General features: G+C 37.1%; 1 protein-coding gene across 1 annotated transcript in view; it reads left to right on the top strand.

The window, feature by feature from the left end:
• Positions 1 to 14515, top strand: part of ERC2 (ELKS/RAB6-interacting/CAST family member 2) — a 409803-nt gene that overhangs the window by 111574 nt on the left and 283714 nt on the right. Inside the window, exons 4-5 of the mRNA XM_086470650.1 lie at positions 1369 to 1443; positions 14079 to 14234. Of these exons, the coding sequence (XP_086326776.1) occupies positions 1369 to 1443; positions 14079 to 14234 (231 nt within the window). The remainder of the gene's footprint in view (positions 1 to 1368; positions 1444 to 14078; positions 14235 to 14515) is intronic.

Raw genomic sequence — 14515 nt, 5'->3', positions numbered from 1 at the left:
CTCAAAATCATTGGTAAGTGATTAGCTTGTTGCTAAACAGAACAAAAAACTGATAGATTTGATAGAAACTGAAAATTATGACTTTTAAACTTGTGGATTACAAGGTAGGTGAGACCCAGAAACGTGCTAGAATAGGCTGAGGGGGAGCAGGATAATAAATGTGCAAAATCCATAGTTGTTTGTCTTTTGATTGTTAGTCTATCAATTGTTTGTCAAGTTGTATATTGTTTGCTTCACTCAAGAAAAAGCAAACTTGAAGGATGAGAATAAAGACGATTTGAACCAACAGTGTTATGGCTTTTTTTATAATCCCCCCTCCCTGAATTTATGAGGATAAGCTAGGAGAGGCATAATTTGGAAGATACAATAGGTTCTGGGGTCAGATAATGTCTTTGTGGTGAACCTAGCTTCTCAGCCTACATATTTTCAGGCATAAATGTATTTTTCATGGTTATAAAGTTAGTTCCAAGCGTATATGTGGAGCGCCGGGGTAGAAAGAACGGAGTGAGAAAGACATCTACCATGGCAGTCCTGTCCTTTAGAGGGGAAGGACTCTTAATATCTATCCCATTTCAGTTTTGTTTTCTAATTAACTGGTTTGTGGGAGGGGTATAAGCATCACCAAATAATGTTGAATTACAGCTTTACATTGTTCTATATAGATATGTGAGTTTTTATTGAGTTATCTCACACCAGGATAAAACTCCTGTGTTTTATAAGAGACAGAGTACTGCTGTCTTCATACTCTTTTCTTCTAAAGAACAGCAGGCATTAATTCTGTTAACTGTGTGTCTTAACTAATGCAATATAATTTTCTTTTACCTGTGGATTAAGATGCATAAAAAATAGTATGAAAATGTGAAAACTGAAATGTAATTGCTACTGTAGAGGGTGCTGCATCAACCCACTATATAATTATTATCCTTAAAATGTCAAATTTAAATATAATGTCTTCAAATTGCTTACTTCAGATTTTAGAGGAAAAACTAAGAAACAACTACAGTAAAAGATTTTAAATGACTTAACGGTGTTCGAATTGGTAAGAACTGAATTAATTAAGTTTTGATGTTTAGGCAGAAACAGCAGCTTTGTATTTGGACTAAGAAATTACTTGCTGGCTTTGTCACCATTGACATTAATTATTGATAGGGGTTTCAGAAATAGCGCATGTGCTGTCAGAGTTGACTGTAATATAAGATAGGGACTGCAGTGATGCTAGAGGGATTATAGAGAAGGAAGCACCTGTAGCATTTAGAGTTATATGCTTCTAATCATCAGACTTTTATTTTGTTTTACTAAACTCATATGAGTGATTAAAATAATGGAAAGATGAGTCGTCAGGCTTATTTCTATCGTGTCCCTCCACAGGAATTACATAGAAGAACTCAACTTCAGCCTGAGCCAGCAAAGACGAAGGCTCTTCAGACAGTTATTGAAATGAAGGTATGATCTTTGCATGTTTTCCCATACATTATTTTTGTAGCGTGGACTCGTGTACTGGGTATGGCTGGCATTGAGTTAAATTTCCTTGTAGCAGCCTGTATGGTGCTATGTTTTGAATTTGGAACGAAAACAGTGTTGATAACGTGCTGATGTTTTAGCTGTTGCTGAACAGTGCTTACTCAGAGTCAAAGCTTTCTCATTTTCTCATTCTCCTCCCTCTGCCCCAGCAACTAGTTTGGGGTGGACAAGAGGCTGGGAGGGAATGCAGCCAGAACAGCTGACTTGAGTTGACCAAAGGGATACTCTGTACCATAGAATGTCAGGCTCAGCAATAAAACTGAGGGGAGGACATTCAGAGTTATGGCATTTGTCTTCCGAAGTAACTCTTATGCACGATGAAGCCCTGTTTTTCTGGAAATTGCTAGGTGGCTGACTGCCGATGGGAAGTAGTGAATGTATTCAATAATTTGCTTTGCTTGCAAGCACAGCTTTGCTTTATGTATTCAACTGGCTTTATCTCAGCCTGTGAATTTTCTCACTTTTGCCCTTCCAATTCCCTCCCCTGTCCCACTAAGGGGGAGTGAATGTGCGGCTGTGTGACACAGCTGCCTACCAGGGTTAACCCACAACACCTCAGTTTATAACTTTTACTATGAAATCATTAAATGCTTCCTTTTACTTCTCAACTTATTTTGCTGTGAAGCTAGAAATAATTAGTATTTCTTTCTCTCAATCTGTTTTCTTAATAAGACTTGATTAAAAAAAAAATCAAGTGCAGAATTGCTGAAAAGTGAGAACCAAATATTGCTTTTTAAAAAGACTCAGGGGGTGGAGGGCACTTTCAGGTCGGCCGAAGTAGATGGAATAAATTGACAAACAGAAGCAAACACCAACTGTCCAAGCCAATGTAAAATGTTTTTCTTCTTGATCTTTAAAAACAATATTTCTTTTGGTGGTTATTTGCTATCATTTTACATCTAACCTAAGGAAAATATTCATTGCATCAGCAGAGTGATATGACAAAATGTGATGAAATAGTCCTGAATATAATTTCCTCTCTTATTTAATGTTACTAAAGTGTTGTGGTTTCTGTCCTCACAATAACAAAAGATAAAAATAATAATTTAGAAGGTGAAAACTGATGTTTTTGCATAGTTCTATGAATCTGGAATGTACATCTTTAAGAAAAATACCATGAGACTTAAGATAATTTGTGAGTTGGCAATGCTGTCTGAAATACATTAATGATGGTCTTTCATTTCAGTCTTAAAAGGAAGTGCAAATTAAAGGCCTTATTTTGCCAGTGACTTCTGTTATGAGCAAATGAGTTCAGCATGTCTGAACATTGTGGTAAATACACAGTTACAACAACAGCAGGACTTCATAAATACAGTATCTGTCCTTTAATAGATAATAATTAGTTTGGATTATATGAGTAACAAAGAAGGTACATCAATTACATTATTCCATCTGCTGATGTGTATTTGCCTTGGACCTTCCCTGTTTATTCTAGGTCAGAAATCTATGTATGAAATCTAAAACGTGTGGTTTTGCAGTAACTTGTTACCCTAAGTATATGGGAAAGTAAGATACTGGCTGAGAAACTTGTTTCTTTCTATTAATATTCAGAATTATAAATTTAAAAGTTTGGGGATACAGAGATGGTGTGTTAGAATAATTTATTGTCTTCCATGTGGTTTATTAGGTATGTAAGGGGTATGCTGCAAAATAATTTGCAATTCTTCTTCTGTACCAAAACCCTTTGAAAGGAATGGGAAGGAGGGGACGAGGACCCACGACATATGAAAGACACACGTGAGGACTGTAGTTGCAGCCATGCTGACAGTGTGTGTCCCTGAAGACAGGAAAGTCTTTTCTGTTTGTCTCAGGAGAGTTGGGTGTGGGGTGATGTTCCACTCTTTAAAAGTCTTTGTAGTGAGGGCTTTCATTTGTCATGGGTGAAGCTGTAATTGCGTTGCTTGGAGCATTCTGATGCAAAGCTGCCTTTTGGCTCTGAGGCAGGCAGTTCTTTCTTTTCCTATGAACACATGCTCCTCTGGGGTTGCCCTGTCTAAAATAGGCCTAATATTGAAAAGAAAAAGGGACAAATGTAAGATGTTGAAATCCACAAGATTAAACAGCAGTTTTCATTACAAGTTCCAGCTTTGGAATGTTTTCAAGTAAATTTAAATTGTCTTAATCCAGACAGCATTTGTTTTGAAAAAGATGTGGAACATTTGTTTTGAATGATCAAGCATTGAAGCAATAATTTCCCCACAGTGTTGAGGGCAGAAGGAGGGAGAGGATTACCCTGCAATATGGCAATCTGAGGCCATACACTTCCCCATGCAGAGGCTCCAAGCAGTATACATTTCTCTTTACTGCACCCAATCCCTTCCACCCCCTCCCCACATCAGCTTTTGTCCGAGTTCCCTCTGCAGCACCCCCAGGCTCTGCCAGGAGGCAGCTTTCCCCCCTTCCTAAATCTGTCTATTCATTCCTGTGGTTTTCTTCTGTACCTTGCCACTGCTGAATGCTTTCTGTCCCTTCTCCCAGTTAGTCCTCCCTTTCATGTAATGAAGTGTATACCCTTTTCTCCTACCTATCATCTCATATATTTTTTTTTGATCCTAAACAGCTTTTCTTCTGTGATACCTTTCCTGTCCTGTCATGTTCTTCATTTCTCTCTGAAAGCTTTACAAGTAGCTGCATTTTCTTATAGCAATTGTGTTTTCTGTATAACTTGTGTTCTTGACCAGTGTCTATCTTCTGTATGCTTATTAAAAAATATATGTATATAAAAGGGGTCAAACAAAAAGACAGAAAATTCACATCCTATGTCTTGAGTCCTATTTCTAGCACTTTATTTATTCCTTTTCAGGTATCAATTGTCTTTTCAGAGGCATTGCACAGGCCTTTCTTTCCTAACTTTCTGGTTTTGCTTCTTGGACGTGTTTACTTCCAGATGTCTTTTGCTTATTCTTTGCCCTTACATTCTTTATTCCCTCATCTGCAACAGACTTTCTTCTCCAGAAGCCTTTCTTTCTTCTGGAAAGCAGAGTCACAGGGCAGAAGGAGGGCAGTATGGTTCCTTTTCCCACATGTTCCTGTTATTCCCTCAAACTCTTGTGGGTTTTTTTTTGGTTTTGGGTTTTTTTTTTGAAACTTGCTTAATCACATGGTAAACTTTACTTTCAAGAGATTGTTCTGTTTTATTTTGTTTCCCCAGCCCTCCACCATGGTTTTTTATGAGCTCCATTCTTTAGAAAGTGGGGCATACTTGATATGCTCTCTGTACCCTGGATTTAGTAATCTGCACGAAACAGCAAGTTACATCATGGTGTTCAGAGAAGAGCCACCAGAATGTTTAAAGATATTACCAAACAATGAATGTCTTTAGGGGCTTAATTTTGTGCAGTTTAACAAATAGGAAATGACAGAGCAAAGAGATTACAGTCTGTAGACACCTAACTGACATATCCTCATTAAAAAAAAATCCACTCCAGTAATGAAAACAAATATATCGTAAAATACTGTATATGGAAGCTAGAGGTAGCAAATACACACTAAAATACGGTGTGTATATTTAACAGTGTTCATGTAATTTTATGACTTGTGTTGTGCAGGAAGCCAGTCTAGTTTTGTTGCAATGGTTGCTTCTGAGTTTGTGGCTACAGATATATGTAATCAAACAGCTTTTTTTTGGCCATGCCTAAGTCTTTGTCTGTTTAAGTCTAAAATAAAGCTGGTACATTGAAATCCCTTCCTTTAATTGCAATTGCATCCATGCATACTTCTTTGCATATTGTGCGCTCACAGATGCCAGATCACTGATATCTTTGAATATCAGTACTGATATCTTTGAATATCAGTGATATCCAAAGTTGATTAACACTGATTAATATACTAAAAAAAGAGTAAAAACACACTTCATTCTTTCAATAACAAGTACTCCTGAGCACATGAATCAGGTCAAAACTTGCTCGTCTGTTGTGAGGGCCCACCTGGAGTACTGCATTCTATTCTGGGGTCCCCAGCGCAGCGAAGACATGGACCCGTTGGAGTGGGTCCAAAGGAGGGCCACAAAAATTATCAGGTGGCTGGAACACCTCTCCTATGAAGAAAGGCTGACAAAGTTGGCGTTGTTCAGCCTGGAGAAGAGAAGGCACAGGGGAGACCTTCCTGTGGCCTTTCAATACTTAAAGGTGGCTTATAAGAAAGACGGGAACAGACTTTTCATTAGGGCCTGTTGTGTTAGGACAAGGGACAATGGTTTTAAACTGAAAGAGTGTATATAAGGATTGGACATAAGAAAGAAATTTTTTTGTGATGAAGGTGGTGAGGCACTGGAACAAGTTGCTTAGTGAAGTTGTGGATGCCCCATCTATGGAAGTGTTCAAGGTCAGGTTGGATGGGGCTTTAAGCAACCTGGTCTAGTGAAAGGTGTCGCTGTCCATAGCAGAAGGGTTGGACTAGGTGATCTTTAAAGGTCGCTTACAATTGAAACCTTCCGTGATTCTATGATCTTGTTCAGACAGTTCTGGGCTTAAACCAGTGATGTTACTTGAGAGAGAAAAATCAGAAATGAGTTGCCTACAGATATGGTGTAAAGTGTAGAGCATTGACCATCCTGAAATATATATAGTCTAGCAAGAAGAATTAAAAAAATCTTTAAAAATGATAAGCTGTAAAGTAAATGAAAATATTTGTGGTTTACCTTACTTGCAGAAAGAGCCATCTTTATGTATTGATCCAGCTTTGATATTTCAGGTATGGGTTTGGTTCTAAAAAAGTGCGTACGTGTGTTTGCAGTGCAACATACTCTTATTGTTAAGATTGCATGAGCTTTCACTCTCTCTTGTCTTCAAAAATAAACCCGAATATTCTCTGTATTAAATTGACAAAGTTCAAAAAAGTATATTGTAAGAGTAATCGTGTGTGGTCTGTTGATAGCATGTATGCATATGTGCATTAAGATGAAAGTTTTATTAAATGTGAAGTTTCAAATATTTACTTCTGATTGCTTGTTGAATGCCCTACAAGCAAGATTTTTAACAGACATAGTTTAAATTTATGAAGTATTTGCAATGATATCATAAGACAGGCTGGCATGCTGTATTATTCACAAATGTTTTGCCCTTTTCCTCTGCGCAAAGTGTTCAGGAAATGCACTATAGCACTCTTTTTGTAAGGGCTGGATATACAAGATTAATGAAACATTGTAGAGTTAGTCTCCTTTGCATTGTGGAATATTATTTTCTTCAGCATCAGAACACATATTAATTGTTTCAAGTTTCAAAAGAGATGGATTTCTGCTAGGTCCAGCATAGAAGTAGCCCTAACCTCTCAAACAGAATGTCTGTAACACTATTCTAATAAAGGAGATGAGGAAGAAGAATTGGTTACTGCTGGAAGGAGGGGATCGATTCGGGCAAGTACTCTGATCTGTATCACAAATCCTGCTGTATAGTCTTATGTCTTTTAACGGATTTAGAGTGCCTGGCTGGAAAAATCTGCACAAATGTTGTGTTGTTATAGAACTCGGAAGATGTTTATTGGTACCATTTAATACTAGGCTGCTTCCTTAATATTTCTACGAAGGAATCTTCTTTGTGATTCAACACAGACCCGTGTAGTTGTTTAGAATGCTGCTAGTGCGGATAAGTCTTAAAGGTTTGAAGGAAATACTGCATCTGTTCCTATTTCAGTTTCTGAAAGATTGCCAGACCCTATGCCACAAGAGCTGGTTGAAAATTTTCCAACTGAAGTTTTCTGTGGGAAAATGCTGATTCAGCTGAATCAGAAGATTTTATGGGAATGTGCCTATTCTGTCAAAACTGTCAGTGAAAGCAAATCTATCTAACTTTCTATCCATCATGTAAGTCAACCCAGCTCCCTTGTGGCAGTACCCATTGGGAGCTCTAGGCTGTCTGTGTTATCTTTGACCTACCAGGTTCCTTGCTTTCCAGCAGTTGTCCAGAGAGGAAAACTTTTAGGTTTCTCTGGCAAGCCAGCAGCCTGTCTGGTGTATTTGCAGAATTGCCGGTCCTGTGTTGTTCATATATTAAGGAGCAGTATCTTTGACTCATTGAACAGTCTGTGAATGAAAGTAATGTCTGGCTTCTGTCATGTCATCACTGATGCTTTTGATAAATTATTCTGAACAGATTTTAGTCTTCAAAATTTGTGAAATTTCTTGCTTCAGTTCCAGTAAAAAGTTAGTACAAAACCAAGAGTGGCAACTTTTCTAGAGACAGGGAAACTAGTTTTTACACAGCTGTAATCATTATAGGCAGAGATTGATTAAAAAGAAACTTTTCCTTGGAGAGCTCAAACTTGTGATAAAGTAGAAGTACAGAAAATGCTTCCAAAAGTTATGCTAGATATTTCTCATAAAGCTTAAAAATTATTCTGTGATGTATAAACCTTATAAAGAGTGTAACAGACTGTGCTATAAATTATTTCTGCCATGTTATATTTGCAAACATGTAAAATACAAATGCAGTACAAAAAGCCAGGCTCTTCAAGACTTAGCTAGAGAGATTTGATGAGGACTACTCCCAGATGAGATGACATAACAGGTCATGTAAGTAATAATATATTTCAGTGCAAAATCATTCTAAAGTGCAGGGAAGCTGAGGTTTTGCTTTTATCTTCAATAATAGGAGTAGAAAATTTCTAAAATGAAGTCTGATGGAGCAAGCTGATTTGGTGGTAGTGTCTGTTGTGTGTAAGCCTTGATAGCTGTTAAAATTATTTTTTCCTCTTTTCTTTCAGTATTTTTCTTTTAATGTGATTTCTCCAAAGATAAGATTTAATGAGAATTCTTCCCCTTTCTTTTATTCATTTCATCTCATCCTTTTATTTTACTTTCTTCTTTTTTTAAAAAAACCTGTTTATGGAAAAATGGTTTGTGAACAGAACAGTTAGCATCTTAAAAATATTTATTTTCTGTCATGAGAAGAGCTGGTCATTTAATAGAAAGATTACTTGCTTTTTAAGATCATTCATACAGCCTTTGCTTTATGATACAAGTAATGCTGGTTCCATGGACAAATATTAATAAAGTTTTGGCAATCTGTCACGTCATGTTAGACTTATATTGTAAGTAATTTAAGTTGCATTTTACCTGTAGTTAAAAAGTTGTTATTCAAAAAACCAACTCCATAATTATATTAGATATAGGCACATAACCTAAAAGCTGCATGGAAGTCTTCCAGAATGAGGGGGATGTGGGGTGTGTGTGGTGTTTTTTTTTGTTGTGGGGTTTTTTGTTTGTTTTATTTTGTTTTTAAACTTGCATCCCTAGTCAGCTGCTTTGTGTTTTTTAATTGATTTTTGGTGGAATACTCTTTCTCTTTAAACATACCATTCAAGAAAGAAAAATATGGACTGCTGATTATGATTATCATCAGCATTTCAGTATCAGATATTTTCCAGAAAAGAAACAGCTAGTCAGGTAAAGGATAAGAAACTGCAAATTTCACATTCCAAGATTTTTTTTTTTTTTTTTTTCCTTTGCATTCTGGCACTTTTTTCTCTTTTGACTGGAGCTCCTTTTCTGAAAGGGGATGCAGTTGATTTGGAAACTTGTAAGATACAAGAGGGAGTTTGTTCCTTTTCAGAGTGCGTTACTTTGTTTATATGGTATGAAATTATGTTTACTGTCATTGAAGATAGCTCTCCTTAATTTCTGTTTTAAATTCCTATTCCTCGAGATTTCTTATTGAAAAATTTTACATCCTTTCACAAACACAGTGAAATACTCTTCAGACAGGAGCCACAGTGTATTTGCATAGTTGCACAGCCCAGAAACATATCTGCCAGGGAAAACTGGTATATCACAGTGTGATGCAAGTGAATGAATCTGCATTCAGCAGCAGGCTAGGTATATTTTTGCCATTTCCACAGTGTTAACAGTAGGCAAAATTTGACAAGTTCCCCCGCCGCCTTTTTTTTTAAGTGAAAATTTGTATTCTGGATTTTTAAATATCTGGAAGGGAGCTGACTGTGTATTTATCAGGATTCTGACTCACACAAAAATTTCCAGGCCACTTTATATGACTGTTAGCAAGTGTTTATCCTGCTGTTCATTTTAAAGCCGTTCTCTTTGTATGGTTGGACTGGTATATACTTACCTATATCAGTATAGTATTATTATTCATTTACTGTGGTTTTGATTGTGTGATTGAACAAAATTGTTAATGAGGGCATGGTCTTTCACTGAAGAAATGTGCTTTTATTCTCATGCTAATTTTCAACTAACTGTTTTGAATGAGATTATTTCCATGTTCTACTGCTTCCTACAGTCATCGTATCATGATTTTCTGATGTTTTCAGTGGAACAGTATTTGATTGAAAACTTGTTGACACATGAATAAAAGGAATTATATCTTGTAAAGACTTGTAAATTTAATTTTTACATTACTTTGGTTATGAAAGATGCAGCTGGCTATTTGCAGAAGAGAAAAGCCAAGAAAGAAGCGTTGAAGTCAGTCCTACTTTTGGGAAACACATCCATCTGCTTCTACAATTAATTATATGGCAGAGCCATTTGTGATTAATTATTAAGGCATTAGTTATTAAGGGTGCTAAAAATCTATACACGTTGATAGGGAAATGCTGAGCATATTTCAGTGGCATCACAGATTGAGGCTTAAGATCACTGTAGTACAATTACCATGGAAGTAATGACAGAGAAAGAATATTCTTTTTACCCCATTGGAATTAATGAATATTTGCCTGCAGTATATTGTGTCTCATGATTGCAAAGCACAAATGAAGACACACAATCAGGGCTTTAACCTGTCAGATCTTGAAAAACCTCCAGAGATGGATGACACCATCTCTCTGGGCAACCATTTCCAATGCTTATACTCAAAATATATCATTTAAGGTACTGCAAGGCTACTTTTAGGTCCCCCTTAAAGCCTTTACTTCTCTAGGCTGAACAAGCCTGCTTTCTTCTGCCTCTTCTTAGAGGGCAAGTACTTCAGCCCCCCAGCCCTCTTGGTGGTCCCTGCTGAACTCATTCAACAAGCCTGTGTTGTACTGCAGGGCTTAAAACTGGACGCAGTACTCCAGACAAAGTCTAGTGAATGCTGAGTAGAAGGTGACAACCTCTTCCTTTATCTACTTGCTGGCTGTGTTCACAGAATCACAGAATGTTAGGGGTTGGAAGGGACCTTGAAAGATCATCTAGTGTTCGTGTTAATAGAGTCCAGGATGTTGTTTGCCACCTTTGCTGCCAGGTCACAGTGCTGGCTCCTGTTAAGCTTGCTGTCCACCAAGATCCTCAAGTCTTTTTCAGCAGAGCTGCTCCCCAGGGAATTGGTCCCCACCTGGTATGGCTGCAAGGTTTTCTTCCTTCCCAGGTGTGGGACTTTGCTTTCGTCTTTTGTCAGATTTCCTAAGGTCCTTGTCTGCCAATTCATCCAGTCTATCTAGGTCTCTTTGTATTGCAGCCCTGCCCTTGAGCATATCGCCTGGTCTCCCAGCTTGGTGTAATCTACAGGCTTTGTGAGCAAGTACTCTAATTGCCTGTTTCGGGTCATTGGTAAAGGTATTAAACAGGCAGGTCCCAGTATGGACCCCATGGTACTCTTGTTTACTGATTTTCAGGTAAAGTGCAACATGTTAACCACTATTCCCTAGGCCTGATCATAGAACAGCATAGTTTTTTACCTTGCTAATTGTCTACCCATCCAGACATGTCTTAACTTGGATACAAAAATATGGGAGACAGTGTCCAAAGCCTTGCTAAAGTTGAGCTAAATGACACCCACTGTTCTTTCTTCACCTACAAATCTAATAATTTTATCACAGAAGGCAATCGGGTTGGTCAGGCATGATTTAGTGCTGGTAAATCCCCACTGACTGTTCACAATTACCTTCTCCTTCATCAAAAATATCCAAGAGGACTTCACCATAATTTTCCCAGGGAACAAAGTGAGGCTGTCAAGGCTGTAGTTCCCTGGTTTGTTCTTTTGGTCTCTTCTTCATGATGAGTGCAACATTTTCCTTCCTCTGGTTGTCAGGGATCTTCCCCAGTTTCCATGATTTTTTGAAGATGCTAGAGAGTGGGCTTGCAAGGACATCAGACAGTTGTCTCAGTATGCTTGGATGCAGCCTGTTGTGTCCAATAAATTTGTATGGGCTGAGTTCTCACAAGTAAGCCTTGACTGAGTCCTCACTGTTGATAGTCCTCTTCCTTGTCCTTTCATTAAGCACAGAGGCCTGAGACACCTTGTTGTTGAAGATTAAGGCAAATACTTGTTTCCTATGTAGTTCAGATTAACTTGAACTTAAGCTCAGTCGCTCTGACGTTATGAAGGCAGTGTGCATAGATTATATCTGTGCAGTCCTTCTAGTTGGGTCAATATGTGCTATGATTTATCAAATGAACTGTTATGTGACCGCTTCCTTTTCTAGGCAAACTGTCTGTATCCTAAATTCTTTCGTTAATGGAGATATATGGGACACCTGTTTGTGGTTCATTGGGTGTGTTCGTGTGACATTACTTTGCAGAGAAGCTTGGAAGTTCTAATGCTAATTTTCGTGGGATTGTTTCACACTGCACAGGTAGAATACTCGCACACAGCTCCTATAGTGTGAATTATTGGTTTTGACACACTAATAAGGGAAAAGATGTGGGCAAATAAGTTTCTATATATCTTACAAAATAATAGTATTGTTAACTACAGTAAGTACCATTCTTTGAGATGTATTGCCCCACACAGGAATAGGATTGGCTGAGAATGAGTGTTCTTTATTTCCTTAGTTGAAGGCATAAAAGTTAATTCAGGTTATTTTGCTCAGTTACTGTAGTCAAGAGTATCTGTATGCACTCCAGCATGTTTGGTGAAAGAGCATCAGCTTCAGAAAGAAAAATTTTGAAGAACCACAGTTACTGTAAATTAAATCATGTTATCATTTATTTTTAAGTAGAGTTTCTCTGTGGGTGAAAACAGTAAGGAAAATGCAAACTTTAATTTCATATTACCAATATTTATTCTGTCAGATCTTGGAAAACCTCCAGGTTTTCAGACTATGAATATTTTCACTTGTTTATGAACACCTTTTTGTACTGCAAGCTAAATAGTTAAAATACTTCCCATTCAAAAACCTGTATTAATTTTACTAATGTAAGAAATAATAAAAGAAAACTTCTTTTAATCTGAGACTTGTTAATGACTATAAAGATAAAAGCTAAAATGGTAGAGGAAAAAGGAGGAATGATAGTGTGCCATCTAAATTACATTGTTTTGAATCCATGTGGATTTGTAACAGTGGTTGGTAAATCTCAAAATTAATGTGAGTTTCATTTTTGCTTTAGTACCAAAAGTTCAGATGCTTTTTGGAACTTTGTCCAAAATATTATGTGTCTAAAAATGCTAATTTTGCCTAGCTGTATTATGAAAGAAGGTGTTACAGGAGTTCTAGTTTTGCTTGCTTTTAGGCAGCCTAGAGAAAGTACTGGGGTACTCTTAGAACTCAGGAAAATAAAACTAATTTTGAAAAAAGAAACAGAAACAAAGTCGTAGCTAAACGGTGATTCAGGCTTAGCTTTTCCTGACTAAAGAGTCAATTAAATTTGTATTTTTTCCTAAATTAGATTTCTTACTGAATTTTACTGAATCAGGATTGTTTTTTGATTTTTTTTTTTTTTTCATTGACCTCAGTGGAGCAAGAACTTCACCCTGATCGCTGATTTTTGATGGGTGGTTGCTCCTTCACATTCTTGACCTGATTGTCTGACCTGAATCACAATGTTTTCAATTTCTTAATAAATGGCTGCAAACAGATTTCCTAATGAGTCATTTTGCAATGCTCTTTTAAACAGAAAATCATATGAGAAGTTTGCATAATCACCTTTTTAATCTTTGGACTTTCACTGAAGAGATTTAGTCAATTTCCAAATGACTGGCAAGGACTGAAAAAATCCCTGGATGTTTTCAGTGCTGTGCTGGCACACATGACAGCTGTTGGCTGTGATGTAGAAATTTGATAGTGGTTGTGGTTTTGTTTATTTTGGCACTCATAATAAGAAGTTCTAAATCCCCTCTTAGTGATGTGGCTGAAGTAGTGGAGGAAAAGTATATGAGGAGACAACCTTTCTTCCTCTTGACAGCAGGCAGAACTCTGGACATAGGGAAGCTCAGCCTCAGTCTGAGTCGCATAATGAAGTGGCCTGTTGTCCTGCAGCGATGATGTACTGGCCTCCCTAGGCTAAACTTTGTGTTTAAGAGCTTGGAAGAATAGCGAGGCTTAGATGGTTAGTAAGGCAAACAAGGTATGTTATCATGTACTGTGGAAAATAGGGCATCTTCCATTCTCCCTTCATCCCTAACTGTGCAGGAATGAAGACAGAATTTTGACAAGAATGTATTCTCTACGGACTACACAACAGAATATAGCTTTGTACATTTTTTTCTGGTGATGAGAGAGGTCTAAATTCTTCATTTCTTTAAGCCAAAATCAATAGAATTACTCTTGGTTTGTGGTAATATGTGTGATCTGTATTTGTACCATCTATTTTTGCTGTCTTATTTAATGTTCATGCAGGTACAGATATAATTCTATTATGCTTTTACATTTTGTATCGTTTTAAATACTCTTGTTTTTTTACAATTTAGGATACAAAAATAGCTTCACTTGAGCGCAATATAAGAGATCTTGAAGATGAAATACAGATGTTAAAGACAAATGGAGTTCTGAATACAGAGGACAGAGAAGAAGAAATCAAACAAATAGAAGTTTACAAGAGTCACTCTAAGTTCATGAAAAATAAGGTAAGGTCTATTAATAAAATAGCTTAATGCAGTTTAAATAATGGAAACAAAAGATTTAACTTGACCTTTGCCGACACAAGTAGCTCTCTGCGTGTCTTCTTGTCATAAATCTCTATTATGAAATACTCAGTAGCTATGGAGAGAAGCATTTTGGATAAATAAAAGCGTGTTTACGTTTTGACTTAGGAAAAGGTAAGGAAGAGGCTATTTCACCACTTCTGCAGGGGCTACTACAATCCTGAGTGTATACCATGTTCCCTTTTCCCTTTCTTATGTATGGT

The sequence above is a fragment of the Leptosomus discolor genome, chromosome 9, assembly GCF_034619465.1.
Source record: "Leptosomus discolor isolate bLepDis1 chromosome 9, bLepDis1.hap2, whole genome shotgun sequence".
NCBI lineage: Eukaryota > Metazoa > Chordata > Aves > Leptosomiformes > Leptosomidae > Leptosomus > Leptosomus discolor.
The sequence above is the reverse complement of the archived record's forward strand: the minus strand, read 5'-3'. Positions and strand labels throughout refer to the sequence as shown.